Here is a 20,084-nt window from a genome sequence, read left to right as displayed (position 1 = left end):
GAAGTATGGCTGGCTTCTACTTATTCTGTGGTTCAATTCATATTTTTATTTAGAAAATAGGAACAAGGGCCTTATATAACGTTGTCACAAACATTCCTTCCGCCATAGTACAAGTGCTAAAGGCATATTACAAGTAACTTAGAACAATAGAACTTGTAATATATGGAACTAGATATCCGTGGCCAAACTCTGAATAAGTCCCATTGTCTTCAAATATTCTTTTTTACTCTCTTTTTTTTTTATAAAGTAAAAGTATACTGCCATACAAAGATTTTGAGCTTCTTAATTCCCCACACGACCAACACACAAGTATTTATTTTCTGCTGTCCTCAAATCCCTGGACAAGAAGGTCAATACGAACTGTTTTCCATTAGCTATTTTTATCTGCAGTTGGCCAATCCTTTTGCACTTGAGTCTTTAATTATGCACACTGGCCAGATTTGCTAAGTTTGGTTGCTTCAGCACGTGTCGCGCTAATATGACAAAATCTGCCCAATCAAATTGAGGTTCAATTGATGCTCAAATCTATGCAGCCAGGCTTAAATTTTAAGTCCTACCTCACGCATTGAAATGTTCCCTCTTAGATACTGCCCACTTGAACATTGCCCCTTTTTAAGAGTTTCTCAGCCATCAATTCCTCCTTACTATCCAAAGCAGGAAAAATATAAATAAATTACATTTCTGTAAGTATAGTCCTATAAGTATTTTATCTTCTCAGCTGCCAAGATGGAGTACTATGTGAAACACCTCTAATTATCTCAGGGCCATAAGGGTAATGTTGCTTTATAACACCACCTGGCCATTAGGGGGGCCATTTTGGTGACTTCCTAAATACGAGTACGTCAGTGGTTCAAAATGGAAGGAGGGACACTGCATCAAATGGGAGATTTGTACCCTTATGGCTGATGCTAACGTTCGACACTTTTTAGATTAAGCCATTATTAGTGAAGAGCGACTTTTTCTACTGCTTTTGGTATTTCAAAAGCAACTTCTGAGCTTGGGACTACACTTACCCTTAATGTTTTAGACCTAAAGACGTTATTTTCTAGACGGAAACATGCTGACTGCTCTAATGTCATTAACAGCACAATTTGATCCATGCACTATACCTTATTATAATAAAACTCTGCAAACAGAAGATACAGCAAATACGTGTTGAAATATAACACTAAAGACCCATGTCTTGCATATAGATTCTCTCTGGCTCAGGCATGACTGATCTCTCCCTCTGCCTTCCTTTGTTTTTCCTCTGTACTCACTAACAGTAGTTGTCAAAAAGAATACGAAAACAGTTTGCTTCCTGTAGACATGCTTTTCAGACTTCACACACAATAAGAAAGAAAGTCTGGATCTGAAATCAGCCCATACCTCAGATTAACTGCAAGTTCATGCCGTCATACAATTTCTAGCCCAGCATTCGACGTCTTAATTGTTTGTTTTCCAGTAACCCATCGAGGTCCTACTTTCTCTTTCTTCAGTTTCTTCAGGTCACAAAAGAGTTGAAACACTCCTAGCCATACGAACAGTGATGGTATACATCAGCCAATAGGTCATTAGGTGAATTTTGTCAAGAGAGAGGTGTAAGAAACATGCGGGAGCTACAGCAGGGACCTGTTTGTGGAGCCTTTACTCTCTATGGCGTCAGCTTCTACAACACATGTTGGTGCGCCCTCTCTCTGCCCCTCTCTCTTCCTTTTCCTCTCTTTCATCCATGACTTCACTCTGGGATTTTCTCTCTCAAACTCTGGGGGAACCTTCTACATCTAAAACTCTAGCTTCTTCCTTCAAGAACAGCCAGGTCAGTGCTGGAAATCGCTGGGTAAAAAAGGGTCTGTGCAATCTGAGCAAGGGATCCTGTAGCAGGCACCCTCACTGGCCCTATCATCATACTAGAATGGTCCTTGTCGGAAATTGGGTTGTTGGTTGACTGGGGTGTGAGCCCTGGTCAAGCAACAGCCACAATCCCTTGCAGGGTGAACCACAAAGAGTCACTAAATTAACCTTCTCTTAACCCTGGGTAGCTTGGCACAAAAAGTAGTCAGGCTTGACTGAGGGACAATGTGTAAAATATTTATGCAGCTCACAAGCAGTAATAAAGTGAAAAAACAACACAAGGAAAATCCCAATCCACTTTAGAAAAATAGAGTACATTTTAATAAATAATTTGACACCAAAACAATAAAAATTAAATCAGTAGAACCGGAGTAATTAATTTTTAAATAATAAACTGTAAAATAGGGGCTAAAAATAAAAGCGCCAACCGCGGACATCTGGTTGCGCTAGACCCGAGCAAATTCAAAAGTTACGGCAGACCGCGATGGAGCACAGGTCGGAGACAAGAAGTGGATTAGGCCTGGCCAGCGCTTACCTTCGGACATAAAAAATGTTTGAAGGAAAATTGTCTGAGAAGATAGACATTCAGTGGGGCATGGCTGCAGGAGTGCCCAAGGAGGTGGCGTCCTCATTGGATAGCCATGGAGCAAAGCTGCAATGAAGATTTTTACCTTTGCATTTAGCCATAGAGATGAATAATCTCCAGCACGACAAAGAAGGAGACTGTAGATGAAAACAATTGCATGAGACCGGATACCCCTTTGGCGAAGGACCGCTGAAATAGATTTGCTGCTGCGGGGAAGAACTTAGCGGAAGAAGCTGCAAAGTTAAACCGACCGGTGATGCACCTGGGGCAGATAGGGGAACAAGCTCGTACCGGTCTCCTCCTTGTTCTCAGACTGCTTTTTGGCCAGATTTTTATTAAAGTCATCAGTTTTGCAAAATGGCCATCTGGGCACCTTTAACACCACAACCAAGGGCCCAGGAGTGAATGGAGACCTCTTAAGGGTTCAGGTCTCAATCAGGCTGTGTTGAAGATGGTGGGAGCCCGTTATCTCCATTGGCTCTGAACATGAGGCTGGAAAACTAGCCCTTGAAGGCACTTCTGGTAGTCCTGGGTGCAGATGTACATGCAGGGCTCAACAGCACGGCTGGCCTCTGAGGATTGTAGGGAGGCTCCAGGCAGCAAAGCAGTCCTTCCAGGTACAGCAGCAGTCTGGCAGAGTGCACAGCAGGTTACAGCAACAGGCAGTGCTCTCAGAGTCCTTCTGTAAGTTCAGTAGTGAACTGAAGAGTGGATCTGAGGGCCCCTTTTTTTAAACCCCGGTGCCCTGAACCCAGAGAGTGGGAGAAAAAGGAATAATTAAATTCTCTACAATAAAGTCTCAAGAAAAAGCAAAAAATGAGGGATGCTATAAATAAATAATCACCATAACTTACGTGCCTGATAAATCAGGCATACGTCCGCTTCAATCAGCATACATACAATACAGGCGGAAACGGAGCAGGGTCTAATGAAGCACTGCTCCCTCAATAGAGATAGAAAAGATACTTAATATGTGTACGCTGTGACGGGACCGACGCGTGTCATGGTGCGTGTCTGGCACGCGGCTAATGCAGCTATGGGGTGGAAGGACCGTTTGACCCGGGCGTCACCGCTGTATGCGTCTGAGAGGTTGGGCTCCCTGTGGACGTCGAAGGGCTTCGAGAAGTGGGACACGATCGGAATCAGCACGGTGGGAGATCTCTGGACGAGGGGGGGATTCAAAACTTTTGAGACGCTGCAGGCGGAGTTCCAGCTGCAGGGCAGTGAGTACTTTCGGTACCTACAGGTCCGCCATGCGCTGGGCTCCGTCTTCCCGGATGTCGCATCCATTCCGGAGTCTTCCCCCCTGGAGGACAGAGTCCTAGATGGCCATGTCCCGGACAGCACGATCTCCCTCATATACAAAAAACTGATCAACGATAGATCGTGCCTGCTGACTAGTCTCCGCGTGGCTTGGGTTGCCGACGGGCTGGAGCTGGACGACGAGGATTGGATTTCCGCGGTGGCCTCTCCGAAAGAGGTGGCCATCCCGGCTCGCCTTCGTTTCGTCCAGCTCAAGATCCTTCACCGGGTTTACGTGACGGGGCCAAGGCTTCTGCGTATGGGTTTTGCTGGTGACGGAATGTGTAAGCGTGGCTGTGGTGCGTTGGCGACTTTCATGCATATACTGTGGGAGTGCCCGAAGGTGGAGCGATTCTGGCGTGGTGTGCATGAGGTCCTGCGTGTGGTTACGCGTGTCGCGCTGCTGCCTGAAGCGAGGAGATGCTTGCTGAATGTATGGGAACCGAATGACTATTCGGTCCCGCAGACGCGGTGGGTGACTCTGGGATACATGATAGCCAAGCGCGACATTGCTCAATTGTGGGGATCCCAGAGGCCCCCTGCGGTGTCGGCCTGGAAAGAGCATATGGATTGGTGTATGTTTCGTGAAAAGGTGGTGTATGTGGCGAGAGGTAAGCCTGGGGCGTGGGTGAAACTCTGGGGCCCCTGGAACGCCTACCGCGGGGGTATTTGTGAGCCACCACTGCTACCGGCTGCCTCGCCTGCTCCGTCTCCCTAGACGGCCCCCCTCCCTCGGCCGCGGGCGCGCGGTCCCCCAGTCCCTGATCTATTCCCATTCCCCTCTCCAGAGTTCTACTGCTGGTTTGGATCCCCCACTTATGGAGCACGTGCTGTCACTTTGGATCGCGGGTTGCCTTGCGGGTGTGGTTTTTTGGTGTTGTTTTGTTTCATGAAAAGGGAACCGTACTGTGGGCTTGGAGCTGTGTGGCCTGCACCATTGATTACTCCTGTTTCACTGCTCTGCACTGCCGAGAGACTTTTACTGTATGTATGCAATATGCTTTTGTCATTCTAGCGGCCGGCCGGATGGTTGTAGGCCCATACCTGTAACTTTTACAAACTGCAATAAACGGTTTCAAAAAAAAAAAAAAAAATATGTGTACGCTGAGTTTGAACAAGAGATCAGCTAACTGGTTATCTAAATTTATAACAGATGAAAAATGGGGAAAATAAAAACGAAAAAGATAATGAATTTAAAAAGAAAGAATAAATAGAAAAATACCAACATTGGCAGTGCACGCATGCGTGGAAGTAGATACAATACTTTTCAATTAATTATAAAAACCAACGCAATTCCAAAGGAAAAATAACGATCATAAAAATTTGTCAAATTTAACATTGTGCTATGCGTATCAATCCTAGAAATTGCTAAACACACATTGGGAATGCATATTGGGTGCAATAGATCACCTCATTACATCATGATCAGTGGATGTAAATAGAAAAAAATCAAGTAATCACAAAAACAGAAGTCTCACAAGATCTTTTGGTAAGTAAACATAACAGCAGAGTGAAATTCTAAAATTACATTCTTCCAGTGTGTTAAAACAGACATATCACAAAATCTTTAGAAACCAACATGACATCAGTAAAAAATTATAGAATTACATTCCTTCAGCGTGTTTAATCCCTTATTGATGCTATCACATCTCAAAATCCAGCGACATTCAGCTTTGTTAAGCATCAATTGTATGTCACCACCACATGGTGGTTTCTGTATTAGTTCAATCACCTGCCATCTTATTTCACCAGGAGAATGATTGAACTCGAGGAAGTGAGATACCAAGGGGGCATGTTAATTTCGACATCTGAAGCGGCTTTTATGTTGGGAAAGACTCATCTTTACTTTCTGAGTAGTTTGACCTACATAGATAAGCTTACAGGGGCACCACAATGCATAAACTAAATTTTGAGAATTGCAGTTAGTGTGGTCCCTGAGGTTATACACCACATCATCATGTATAAATTGTTTAGCATTAGATGTAGATTCACACATCAGACAATTGCCTCAGCGGTAATGGCCCACAATCCTGTTGGGACCCTACATGGAAACCAAATTAGGAGAATTGGTGTGAGGCAAAGAGGCATGTACCAAATGGTTGCCTATGTTCCGACCGCTTTTAAAGGAAACTGGGGTTGTTCTTTTGAAATGCTTATTGATTGAATTAAAGGCCAATGTTTCCTGATAATTTTGGTAATCTGATTACTTAGTGTTCCAAATGTAGTAACACATGGAATTCTCTCCATCTTTTTTCTGGGTGAGGGGACAAGTAAATATTCCTGGCACTTTTAAGGGATCTTTTTACTAGACATTGAGGATGGCCATGATGTTCAAGTTTTTTAGCTAAAATATCAGCCTCACGACAATAGTCTGTTCGAAATTTGCACTTTCTGCGTATACGAAGAAAATGCCCGAAGGGCAATCCATCCTTCAAGCCTTTGGGATGATGACTTGTGTATTACAGTAAGGTGTTGCAAGCTGTCGGTTTGGTATAAAGTTTTGTAGCTAGTTTGCCTTCATTGGGCACAATTGCAAGATCTAAAAATTCCATCTGTCCATTACTTGAATGAGATGTAAAATTTAAATCAGGAGAACAGGAATTAAGCCATTCAAGAAAGAGGGATAAACTGGAATTGTCTCCTCTCCAAATGAAAAAAATGTCATCAATGTAGCGACTCCAATGGCGCCCATTGTCAAAGTAAGGGTTGACAGTATAATCATACACATTGCATCTTTCGAAATTATCCACATACAACATTGCAAAGTTGGGGGCATAAGAAGCCCCCTTAGAAGTGCCCTTAATCTGTAGAAAATACTTGCCATCAAATTCAAAATAGTTGCGAGTGAGGGAGATGGTCAAAAGATCAACAATAAACTCAGTAGGAACACTCACTGGGCCAGATCTAGTTTCAAGGGCTTCCTTAAACACCTGAATTCCTTCCAGTTGAGGAATGTTTGTATATAAGGACTCAATGTCCAAACATACCAACAATTCGTCATCTGAGTCAAAATCCATATGTCAAAGCTGGCTAATAATATCACTACTGTCTCGAACGCAGCTTTTGGAACTGACAGCCAAATCTTTAATAAAAACATCAATATACTTGCATAGTGGTTCAAGTTCGGAGCCACAGCCAGAGACAATAGGTTAACCAGGCGGGCTAACAAGGTTCTTGTGAACCTTTGGTAAGGTATACAGGACAGGTGTCCTCGGAGATTTAGCATTAAGAAAGTCAAACTCATGGGTACTTAAAAAAACACTGTGTTTTGCCTTAGATGGAATATCGGCAATTATTCTTTGAATTTCCATTGAAGGATTAGTTCTTAATCTAGCATATTGTTAGCATTAGACAACTGTTTTGCTATCTCCGCCTTATAACTGGTTGAATAACAATACCACCGCCTTTATCGGTGGGCTTGATAATCAATTTATTGTTGGTCTTTAAATTGTAGAGGGCTTTTCTTTCCTCAAGAGAAATGTTGTGTGGAATATATTCAAAGACTTTTCCAAGGGCAGTACCATCTTTCATCAGCATTGTTTTAAAGGCCAACAACTCAACTGACATTTTGTCGCTCGGGGGATTGCATGTCGAAGGTGGTCTACGTCTTGAGGGGTAGAAAGTTTCAGAATATGTTTAATCCAAGAAAAAGGCTTTGAGCCGGAGTTTTCGAAGGAATTGTAATAATTCCTTTTGGATATTGAAAAAACTGTTTTTTTCAGTTGGTACAAAACTGAGCCCCTTGCTAAGTAATGCAGTTTTGGCTGATGTCAAAACATGGTCTGAAAGATTGAAAATAGGAATAAGAGCAGGGTCATGATCAGTGCGGGAACTCTCAACTATTGGGGTGGGCCCCTTTGGTAAAATTTCCTGTGAGTCTGTCATTCTCCCTACTGGAAATTTGACTGGGGAGGCCCACCCTCTTCCCCGATCCGTTGGCCTAAAAAATGGAGGCACCCAGAGGTCGACGGGCTAGTGCACAAAGCTTCACTAGTATCCGAATCCTCAGCTGAACTAGCAGAGGAGTCTAAAAAAGTTTCTGTAATGTTTGTTGTGTAACTGTATGAGCACCTCTTTGTCTATTGTTTTATTGTCATTTTATATCATTGTCTTACTAAAAGATGTTTTTTGCACTATACATTGCTTGGTTGTTTATGGGTATCCTTTTCACGATTTTTTGATTGATAATTATTGTTTTTTTTTATATTGTTTTCAATATCAGATATATTTGTTTTCTGTGCAATTTTGTGCTTGAAACATTGTTACTATTAAAATCTTCATTTGCCCCAGGTTCAGGTAATAGAACTGCCACTGTTTGATGTAACCAAATTTCTAAAAGTGGCATTTCCAGACTTGTAAGGTTAAATTCGACTTTACCATTAAAGAAGGTGCATCATTACAAGTTCATTGGTATCAAATTTGGCATTTATTTGGAATTACAGCTTATTAAATGTAATAAGGACTCCCCAATGTTATCCTATGGAAGGTGAAGGCCTCACAGTAGTGAAAAACTATTTTGGGAGTTTTTCACTACCAGAACATGTGAAACTTAAAAGTATATGTCCTACCTTTGAATTACACTGCACGCTTCCCTATGGACTACCTAGGCCTACCTTAGAGGTGACTAATGTGAAATAGAAGGGGAGTTTAATGCTTGGAAGGGGATTTAAATAGCAAGTCGACATGGAAGTGTGCCACTGCAGTCAGGCTACAATGGCAGGCCTGGGACAAGTTTTAGAGTGCTACTTAGGTGAGTAGCACAATATGTGCTGCAGACCCACGGGTAGCATTTAATTTACAGTCCCTGGGTATATGGTAAACCACTCTACAAGGGACTTACAAGTAAATTAAATATGCCAAACAGGTGTAATCCGATTATACCATGCTTTAGGGAGAGAGCAAGAGTACAGCATTTTAGCACTGGTGCACGGAGTCCTAAGGCCAACAAAAATTAATTCAGCAAAAGTGGGAAGAGGAAGTCAAAGTGTTTGGGGGTGACCCTGCAGAGAGGGCCATTTTCCAACAGTCCTATTGTGGTCATCCTCACTTGCTCTATCATCTCAGTCGTCCTGGACTACCTGCCCAGCTGTGGTGCTAAGATTTCTATTTAGAGCTCTGTTTCTGGGATTCTACGCTGTACAAGATTTTCAAACATTGTGGTCTTTCCTGTCAGCTACCTTAATGGTTGTATGTAAGCCATCTTTCACTTGACATTCTGTTAGTGAATAAAGTGGGTTCTGTTCAATGGTACTAGTGTCTTTTAAAGTTTTGTACCTCACCCGCACCGCTTTCCCACTAATAAAATGAAGTTTCTTCACATTAGAGGAAGTCAGGGTCTACTCAACAATACCATCAGCAGGTATTGTTGTTTATAACTAGTATCCCAGAGGCTTGGTTACCATCACATTCCAGTTGGTCTCAATTTGTACTTATGATTCTCTATTAGTGCCTTAGAGAAGCAGACAGAGTTTAATTCAGGAGGGATAGTGGGACTGGAACTCTAATATTCATGCAAAATAAAGATTCATGTCTTCCCACGGCTTTACTTTATTTTAAGTATACATGTGCATAACTGCAAGCTTGCATCTTCTCAATTTCTCAACCATCTATTTACATGATTAAACTATGGATTCCCTTCTGGTACCTTCTCAACCATTTCATGACTAACAGAAGCAATGACCACAAAATAGTTAATAGTAAGCTACATGAACAGAATTAGATGCTATGGTTCTGTTAGAAGATACTGTGATAATTACCATTTAAAACTATTTCAAAACTGACTTGTCCTTGGCAGATATTCTAAAAGCGCCTGTGGCTGTAGCCAACAGTAAGTTTATTTGGTGCTTCCTCGCTCTATGTTTGATCTTCTAACATACTTTGATTGTCCTTTTCTCTATCAGGCCCATGTGCAGCTGGCGTAGTTGGGATCAAGATGCCACGTTACTGTTTATTTGGCGATACCGTGAACACAGCCTCGAGGATGGAATCAACTGGTCTGCGTAAGCACATACTTCTGCCTTGTGCTGACATGCGTACACCTGTAGATGTATTCTAAGTTATAGTGAACTGACCTTCTGATATTCACAATTCAAAGAGTAAGACAGGACTTTTTCTACCTAGGATGCATTGAGGAAGTTAGACAGCAGTGAGAAATCCTGGGAATAGACAGAAGAATCCATTACCATACATCTATTGCAAGCACCACCTTTTCATATTGAGTTTAGATTGGTTTTAGTTTGTTGATTTCCTAACTAACATAAAATGCATTCCATCTCCTGACCAGTAGTCAACATTTATCTGCCTACCTCCATTTACTGGTGCCCTCATTTGCTTCCTCTGTCGCTAACTCAACATATTTTCCTTTTAACAGTTCTCCTTGTGTGGTACTAACACACTACTTTTGAAATATTGTCGTTTCGAATTGGAGTGATAAATGGTTGTGGGGTGGCCAATTAGAATATCTGACCCTCCAGGTACATGAAGGGAGCAAGATCCAAATATTAAGGGCATGGTGACAATGATCTCAGGAGGTAGAAATGAAGAGTGGAATCATTTGATCTCTGTTTATCCAGTGAAATATAGAAACAAGTGAATTCCATCCTTGTTGAATTCTGGTGAATAAATTTGATCATCCCTGTTCCTTACCTAACCGTCTTTGTCTGATAAAAATAAGGATCCCATGATATAAAAAGTGAGTCAAAGGGAAGAACTCTGAGATAAGTGCTTGGAGACAGAACATTGGAAAGCATGTTAATTGTGATACATGTTTCATTTTCAGCGCTACGGATTCATGTCAGCAAGTCAACCATTGACATCTTGCAGAGGACAGAATGCAAGTTCCAGTATGAGATGAGAGGAGAGACCTATCTGAAGGTAAAAAAATGGGAATTGAAAAGTTTATCTACATAACACACATAAGAGAGGATACCTATCTATCTATCTACTAACTGCATAGAGCATATGAGAGAGGATAAACCTACGTATAGGTATGCAACTAAAAAGGCAGCCATCCATGTACAGAACATACTCAAACAAAGACAGCATACCTCAGAAAGCATGCTAGAGAGGCGGGAAAACAACTATAGATAAGACACATGAGACAGTTTACACACCTCTGGGAAAACCACAAGAGATGTGAAACACCTACAGGTAAAACATGCAAAACTGTTTAAAGCCTTTCTACAGGTAAAACAGGTGAGAGAGGGAAGTCCTGCCTACATGTAGCATTTATTACAGAACAGGTACATAGAGAGGTATGTCATCTTTACTCCACAGTTTTTAGTTAGATAGATAATGAACTTTATTCGATATGTAAAAACAATATCATAAAAGTACATACAAATAAAAGTTTGTTAAGAGAATAAAATTTCAGTTATTTTACAACAATCTCAGATTCAATTAAAATTACGGATACACGAGAGAACATTAGGACATGTGTCAACTAGGTCTGCATTGTAGCCCTCAGCTTCATGGTCATTTTCAAGTAGGATGACATAGCTGCCAAGGCTAAAGGGGTATCCAGGGTTTTTAATTTATAATAAGCCACTCTAGGTGAGCGTAAACCCCATGATTTGAGCAAAGGTTTCAAAAAGATAGCCCTTGGCAGTTGGTAAAATCTACAAAATAAGATGCAGTGTATATTGGATTGCATTGATAGGCCATCATACGGGCATTTCTCCAAGTCAGTAGACCAACAATTTGGGTTAGGAAAGGTTAAAAATCTGAAAAAAGAGTCAGTACGAAAACGGGTCAGGAGCATGCGAGTAAAAGGCGATGGTTCTAGGAGTAAATATTGCTGGATCCCATTTGTAATGGTCGAGTGTTGATATTCCACGATTGAACTCTTTTGTTTTTCAGAGGACCATCGCTGGCTGCTCAAGTGGTTTAAGACAAGACGTTTTAGCGTAACTCTTGCTATTTTGCTTAGGGCTAAGGGGTCAGAAAAGAATGCAGGGTGCCCTAAGTCAGAAGACAAATTCTTTACATAATTCAACCATTTATTATTCCTGACCTTATTCAGTTTAAGACAGTCTTTGATGATTTCTCTATTAAAAGGAGTCTCTTGGTTGGTCCAGACTTTGTGCCATAGGATGAGTGGGGAGGAATTAATCGTATCCGCAATATGTGTAAGACCTAATTCAGTGTGTACCAGGTAGGTAGATGTACCAGAGGGGACAGCCAAGAGGTAACGCAAAAAGGCGTTCTCGAGGCGTTGAATTTGGTCGACGGAGTCAATCCCCCAAATCCCAGCTCCATAAATACCAACTGAGATGCACTTCGCCCGATAAATCTGAAGTAAGGGGTTAATCGGGCGGCCCCCAAGTTTTTTTGAAAAGTTGGTCAGTGCGCCTATGGCTTTGGACAAAGCTGACCCCCTAGCTTGAGCTGCGGCACGCCAGGTACCCCTTTTTATTGAAAATAATGCCCAAATAAGAGAAACTATCAATGCTGTCCAGTTTTTGACCGTTTAAAAAAATAGAGCATGGTTTTTTCCCAGTCCCTAGGCCACATGACATTGTAAAGGTTTTAGAGGTGTTGACATTTAGGCCTCTCTTTGACATGTAGTCAGTGAATTCATTTACTGCCCTTTGTAGCCCCCTTCGGGTCTGGGACATAATTGCTGCATCGTCCGCGTAGAGCAGGATAGGTATGGGTTTACCATTTATTGTAGGGTAATCATGAAAAGTTCTATTTAAATGATGACCAACAGAATTGATGTAAAGGGAGAAAAGTAGGGGAGCTAATATGCAACCCTGCCTGACGCCACGCCTGATGAAAAATCTGTCAGAACATTCTCCCGTTCTGCCATACCTAACGCGGGCTGATGCATCCCTATACAGCTCTTTAATAAATGAAAGGATGAGGGGGTCTGAACCTATCTCTGCAAGGGAAACCCATAAAAGCTCATGATCAACACAATTGAATGCCGAGCTGAGATCTACAAAGGTAATAAAGAGATTGCCTTTTTTGGCCTGAGTATATTTAGCTATTATGAGAGTCAAGTTCAGGCCTTGCTCAAGTGTACCTTTGCCGTGTCTGAAGCCATATTGCAGGTTAGAGATGATATCTTGATCATTTATCCAGTCGTGTATTCTAGTTAAAATAATTCGCCCAGCTACCTTCATGAGAGAGTCTAATAGTGAAATTGGGCGATAGTTGGCGGGATTATCTCTCTCGCCTTTTTTAAAAATCGGGACAACGACTGCCTCAGGCCAGGTGGGTATAAAACCTGTTATGTTCAGTGAGTTCAGAACATTTGTAAGCAAAGGTGCCCAAAGGTCTGGCTGTGATTTAAAAACATCTATCGGTACGCAGTCAGGACTTGGCGCCTTCCCGGAAGGACTTTCTTTTAATGCCATCAATACTTCGGCATGGTCGAAGGAGATGTTCAGGGGAAAAAAAGTAGGAGTATTTGAGTCTAAGAGGGGGTTAGGATTACTTCCCCTCTCCTTCAGTTGGTCACCCGGATCAAGGGGATTATATAGGGCACTGAAGTGTTTAACCCAGATTTCAGCGGTTATGGCTGAGTCCAAAATTGGAGGCTGTGAAGATCGAAAAAAAGGAGCATTGACTGCCCTCCAAAAAGCGGTGTTATCCCTCTTGCTGGAAGCTTCCATAAGAGCTTGCCAGGCCTCTGACTTCAGCTGATTTTTCCTGGCCTGGCGTATAGTGTGGTAATTTTTTCTAACTTGCTGGACTTCCGAGCGATTTCTGGGATTAGATTTTAAAGCAGCTTTCAGGAGTCGCAGAGCTTTAGAACAGTTCCTATCGAACCAACAGTTACTAGAGGAGGAGGATTTCCTTGGGGCACGTTCGAGCAATCTTTTTATTTCCAATAACATTTTGGAGAAGGAGTGACTTATTGCGTGCGGATTATCTGAGAGTGATAGACATGTTTGGATATGATCGTATGTGTTCTTCACCAGGGAATTTAAAAAGGTGGAAGGGACTACTTTGTCCCATTTAAGGTAAAGCCCCATGGTGGTTCCTGGCTGAAGAGGTTGGGTGTAGGGAGGATTCTGCCTAACCTTGTGCTTAGCGTGTGAGGTGAGATTTAAGATCAACCCGATTGGGTAATGGTCACTGATTACAGAGTCAAGAGTCTCCCAGTTAAGTATAAGCCCTGAATACCTGGAAGATATAAGTGTGTAATCGATTGTAGTGTGACTACCTCTCCCATTATAAGTGGGTTTAAAACACTTAGGTGGGACGCATAGTTCGTTGGCATAGGATAGATTAAAGTGGGATGTTAAGCCATTTAAAAAGTCTCCTAGTTTAGAGTGTCGGAAGTGGCTAGAAGAAGAATCATCGGTATCAGATACCATTCCACAGGTGCCTTTAATACTCTGTGAACACAGAGGGCAATTGAAATCACCCAGCCAGATGATTAATGAATCAGATTTATTTTGATTCTCTATTTTTAATAAATCGGTTTTTAGCCCAGTAAGTGTCTGTTCAAGATGAGGGCTTGGGATGTTGTTATAAAAGTTAACCAAAACAGTGTACTTGATTGAACCACCGGTTAAACAAATGATCTGATAATTTGAAGTCCCTGTGATGTAGGCTAGTTTTAGTTGACTTTCTACTAGAAGTGTAAGTCGAGAGGCCCCCTTTGCTTCTACCATGAAGGCTAGGGGAAGCTGGGGTATGAAAGGTCTGATACCCTAAAAGATGAAGCTCGGTAATAGTCCATGTTTCCTGTAAGCAAATAATGCTATAACGGGAGACGATCTGAACCCATGCAGGGTTGGTCAGTTTGTCAGAAAGACCTGCAACATTCCAGGACAGAAGACTATCACCCAGTGGGGTTTCATCCGTACAGGGATTACCGATCATAGGATCTATTAAGGTCTCGTTTATTTCTTGCGATTTCTGGAGGATTTGTGGGGGGGAAATAACCCTCATAGAATGAGTAATCAAAGAAAAATTGGGTAATAAGTAACCAGTTACGCTCATTGACTCAGAGGGAGTAAAAAAAGGAGCAATGCCTTTGAGCTGCTTACTCCCGAGATTGTCAATGGGCGGGGTATTCTTTTTGGGATTAAGAATATCAGGTTCTAAAGAGGCCGGCGGGATATTTGTGTTAAGGAAGTTATCCTCCAAGGGTGCAAAATTAGAGAGTCAATCTTGTTCATCCAAACCGGAAAGAATGGCGAATCTATTGGAAGTAGAGAGAGTGGGACGGTGGGCCTCGGAGTTAATCCTCAGCGGTGGATGTGGGATTTGGGAATTAGACAGGAGGGAGCGGGGGTAAAAGTAACTCAGATCGTGCGTTGAGATACCCGCGCCCCTGCTCGGAGTATACCAATCAACTATATGGGGTAATACCCTACGATCCCTAAAGTTGATTATAATTATATCGCCCTGTATGTCCTTGGGTCTAGAACCCAACCATCTCAGTCTTCTCACGTGCAATATTTCGCCATTTATTTCAGGGGGAAGTGGTCTGTTTTGGGTTAACCAGTGTACTACTTTGTTTTTAAGTCCTTGATAACTCTCCGTTTGACCCTGGGTAAGCTCTGGGACACCAGTAAGTGTTACTACGTAGGGGGCTGCTTCGGGGGGCAAGTCGATGTGGAAAGTCTTTTCCACTCTATTTTTTGAAGGGGACTGCCACTTGGCATTATTACCCAAGGGGACTACAGGGTGGGAGAATTGATCTCCTGTTGGAGCCCCTTCGGCAATAGATTTTTTCCCTACTGTAGGCATGGGAACGGGAGTGGTGTCCATAGGATTCAGAGTGCTAAACTGGGTGGCTATTTGAGTGGATGGAGAAGGCATAGTGACTGTTGTAAAATTTTTAGATAGAAAAGTGTTTATATCGCTATTTAATGCGGTGAATGATGTATGTAAAGTTTCCAATGAGGTTAGCTGGTTTGCTATGTTTTTAACTCTCTCCACCAGTGGTAAAAGTAGGGATTTTACCAAAAGCTCTATGTCAGCCAGTAAGTTAGAATAAGGTGATGTAGGAGGCTGTGTCAAATCTTTTGAGTCTTTTAAGGGCCCGGCTCTCATTGGGTTTGATGTAAGTTGAGGCGTAAGGATAAGAGGCTCAGAAGGATGATCTTTTCGTCTTTTTTTGTTTTTTGGCGCAGATGATTTTTTTACAGCGAGCTTAAAAGGGTTGGGTCTAATTTTTGCATGTTTTATCTTAGCCGTTTTGGTAGTCTGAATTGGGGTTGGGTCCTCAAGAGAAATATCCATTGATGATTGTAGGTTGGGGGAGCGTGTATTAGAAGGCTTTAGAATAGCCGTTGAATCCATTTTGTCAGGTGACTGCAAAGGGGGGGCAACATTATCCGTGGGGACAGGGCCCATGTTCCTGATTGGGGGTGACAGGACCTGTTGAATATGACCCAGGGACGAGCGCTTCTGATAGATAGGGTCCAGAGATAAACGGCGCTCTGTAATAGCGATCTCTTGTTCTAGAACAGTAGCGGCCCTAGTGATAAAGTGATCTAATGTCCCCCTAACCGAGCCCCCCACCAAAAAGTGCCTAGATTTTGAAGAGCGTGTTGCCATTATGCTTAGTTGCGTACGATAAGGTGCTGACAATGTGTTCCCAAGCAGTAAAAGACTATACACAACTGTTAACGTGAAATGACTAAAGTATAACAGGTATAACTAATGAGAAAAAATAGAAGGTAAATAGGAAACTGTATGATATTTCAATCACCTTAGTCCTGGGCGGCTAATGAAAGCTGTACAGCCAACAACAGGAGGGGTGGCCCAGCCCAGCCTTGGTCGGCCTTGGACGGCCGTAGACGGCCCGCCCTTTGCCCGGGCTTAGCCCGGCGTGTCCCGCTGCGCGTCCCGCGAAGCGGGAGGCGTGAGGCGCTTTTAAGTCCGCCGCCGGGGGAAGGGAGGGGCAACAGGTGGTGATACTGCCCCCAAGGTGTTCTGGGCTTGGTAGTTCCTTCAGATGCCAAACAACAAGGTCCACACTCCTAGCGCTGCGCGTCCCGCGAAGCGGGAGGCGCGAGGCGCTTTTAAGTCCGCCGCCGGGGGAAGGGAGGGGCAACAGGTGGTGATACTGCCCCCAAGGTGTTCTGGGCTTGGTAGTTCCTTCAGATGCCAAACAACAAGGTCCACACTCCTAGCGCTGCGCGTCCCGCGAAGCGGGAGGCGCGAGGCGCTTTTAAGTCCGCCGCCGGGAGAAGGGAGGGGCAACAGGTGGTGATACTGCCCCCAAGGTGTTCTGGGCTTGGTAGTTCCTTCAGATGCCAATCAACAAGGTCCACACTCCTAGCGCTGCGCGTCCCGTGAAGCGGGAGGCGCGAGGCGCTTTTAAGTCCGCCGCCGGGGGAAGGGAGGGGCAACAGGTGGTGATACTGCCCCCAAGGTGTTCTGGGCTTGGTAGTTCCTTCAGATGCCAAACAACAAGGTCCACACTCCTAGCGCTGCGCGTCCCGCGAAGCGGGAGGCGCGAGGCGCTTTTAAGTCCGCTGCCGGGAGAAGGGAGGGGCAACAGGTGGTGATACTGCCCCCAAGGTGTTCTGGGCTTGGTAGTTCCTTCAGATGCCAATCAACAAGGTCCACACTCCTAGCGCTGCGCGTCCCGCAAAGCGGGAGGCGCGAGGCGCTTTTAAGTCCGCCGCCGGGGGAAGGGAGGGGCAACAGGTGGTGATACTGCCCCCAAGGTGTTCTGGGCTTGGTAGTTCCTTCAGATGCCAAACAACAAGGTCCACACTCCTAGCGCTGCGCGTCCCGCGAAGCGGGAGGCACGAGGCGCTTTTAAGTCTGCCGCCGGGAGAAGGGAGGGGCAACAGGTGGTGATACTGCCCCCAAGGTGTTCTGGGCTTGGTAGTTCCTTCAGATGGCAATCAACAAGGTCCACACTCCTAGCGCTGCGCGTCCCCATAAAAATACTGGTCCTCCTGCAGGGAACTTCTTCTGGTTTTGCTTCAGGCAGCCAGACTTGTGGCTCGCCAGAGCAGAGCGCTCAAGCTTCATAGAGCCTTTACTATTCATGTGCCTTTCCTGCTCAAGTCTTTACTCCCCAGGTAAGGGTTTTTTAGGTTTAAGGGATAGGTAGAGAAAAATAGGTAAGGGTAATTTGAAGGTTTAGGTGTGAATAGAAGTAAAGGAGAGTAAGAGGGATTTTAAGGTTAAGGGGTGTGTAGACGTAAAGTGAGCAAGGGTAATTTTAGGGTTTATGGTTGGGTAGAGGTAAAAGGGGTAATAATTATTTTGGAGTTTAAGGGTGGGTAGAGGTAAAGGAGCTAAGAGTGATTTCAGAGTAAAGGGGTGGGTAGATGTAAAGGGGGCAATGGTGATTTTAGGGTTGACGAGTGGGTAGAGTAAAGGGGGTAAGAGTGATTTTAGGGTTAAGGGGTGAATAGAGATAAAAAAGGGTATGGGTGGTTTTAGAGTTAAGAGGTAGGTCCAGTTAAAGGGAGATAATGGGCGATGTTAGGGTTAAGGGTTGCGTACAGGTATGGGGGAAGGGTTTGTGAGGGTTCAAGGGTAGGCTGAGGTAATTTTAGGTAAGGGTGTTCATTTTACAAAAACAGGAGATTATGGAGTGGTTACCCCCCAAAATAACAACAGCACTATATAAATAAGCACTATAAAATGAGGGTCTGGGGGAAGCCAACCCCCAAAAAGGGGTGGTTCATATATATATATTCACTGAGAAAACCAAAAGTTAAAGTAACATTATAGTTAGGTGAATTTGTCAGTGACAACATTAACGCTTTCAACAACAAAAAACACAGAAACTCACCAGTTATAGTTAGCAGCGCTGACTATAACGTTCGGCCCACCATTCACTACTGATGACCTCACTCATGACATGTTCTGACATCATTTATGACATCACTGATTACATCTCAAATGTCATCATTGATGGCATCACTGATGACATCATTCAAACTTCCTTTGTACACATTGCTCTGTAAACAGGAATACCATTAGAGCTATGAAAGTAAATGCAAAATAGCTCAGAATAATATTAAGTATCTTTAATGCTATCATACATACAACTCCCATAGGAAAAGCAAGCTTGTGTTATTTGCAACATTGACCCTATACCATACACTTCTTCGGTACCACATTCATGTTGACTATGAAGTACAGATGAAAGGGTAACCCATCCTGCACACGGTTTTCAATCTGTATACAACTGTTCATGGAAACCCGAAGTTCCTCCAGATTCTCCAAGCCCTATTACATAACTAATTCCCTACTATGGACACTCTTTATTTGTATCAGCCCACTGACAGTCGCTGACACTACATTGAGATATTAAGTGGATATAAGTAGAAAAGTGAGTGCTGTTGACACTGTTTACTCTATGGAAAGCGTTTACCGTGTACCACACTGTTTGCCAACAGTGAAACTCTCATGGGAAATACACCACAGAGAATTAAAAAGTATCTACTAAGCACAGTGTACACTCTATGCTGAACTTGTTCTATAAGAGACTATTCCCTTAAAATAACTAAGGCCAGAAGGTGCTAAGGGTCATACTACCTACAGCCTTCCTACTGAGGTGAAAGCTTTACAGATACCTATCTTATTAAACAAAACAAGCACATGCACATAGCTTAATACCTGGTGCACACAGTCTTCTATGTTAACTAGAAATTGTCATACTGACACAGTTCTGCCTAATAACTTAAGGGTGCTTACAATACTTAGGGCCCGATTACGACTTTGGTGGTGCGGCGCCAGGTCCGCACCGCCACCGCACCGCCAAAGCCATTGTCAGACCGCCCGCCAGATTAGGAGTTTCCTCCTGTCTGGTGGGCTTTGTTATTGATGTTCCCTCAGCGGTGCCCTGAAAATGGGCATCGTAATGGGAACGCCAAAAACAGTTCCTGCACGATATGAAATAAAAAGTCTATGCTGTGCAGGAACTGGTGTGCATGCACACAGGAGGTTACATGTTGTGCCCCCCCCCCCTGTGTGCATTCACAGGGCGTGAAGCACCAGGGGGCCTGTTTCCCCTTTTCATGGCGGTAGAATCATCATGAAAACCGTGGCGGAGAGGAAACTTGTAATATGATTGGCAGGACCGTGGCAGTCCTGCCATGCATATTACTGCCTCCTGACCGCTGCAACACATTATCGTAATAGGGCGGTAGGGAGACTGCCTTGCCCCGGAGTCTGGCGGTCCTTGGACCACGAGACTTGTAATTGGGGACATAGCATGTTCTATTTAGAATCTTGGCTTACTGCAAACATTTTCTGCACAGCCTAAAAACTTGTGTGGAACATTATGGAGACAGTTTCTCAACTGTCACCTGCACAAAGTTGCTCTTCAATGCAAATATTTATAGTATCTTCAATACCTCAGCACACCTATGATGCATTAGTAGCACATGTGTTTTGTGAACAACTACACCCATTAGTTGGACCC

The 20,084-nt window shown here is 43.6% G+C and overlaps 1 protein-coding gene across 2 annotated transcripts in view; it reads left to right on the top strand.

Annotated features, from left to right (window-relative positions):
* The window catches only part of GUCY2C (guanylate cyclase 2C), a 489,600-nt gene that overhangs the window by 388,202 nt on the left and 81,314 nt on the right, over window positions 1-20,084 (top strand). For both annotated transcript variants that reach the window (XM_085601431.1, XM_085601430.1), the window contains 2 exons: window positions 9,622-9,720; window positions 10,500-10,594. In XM_085601431.1, coding sequence (XP_085457557.1) covers window positions 9,622-9,720; window positions 10,500-10,594 — 194 coding nt within the window. The remainder of the gene's footprint in view (window positions 1-9,621; window positions 9,721-10,499; window positions 10,595-20,084) is intronic.

The sequence above is a fragment of the Triturus cristatus genome, chromosome 4_2 (assembly GCF_964204655.1).
Source record: "Triturus cristatus chromosome 4_2, aTriCri1.1, whole genome shotgun sequence".
Classification (NCBI taxonomy): Eukaryota; Metazoa; Chordata; class Amphibia; order Caudata; family Salamandridae; genus Triturus; species Triturus cristatus.
Note: the sequence above shows the minus strand (reverse complement) of the source record. Positions and strands in the feature narration are given on the sequence as shown.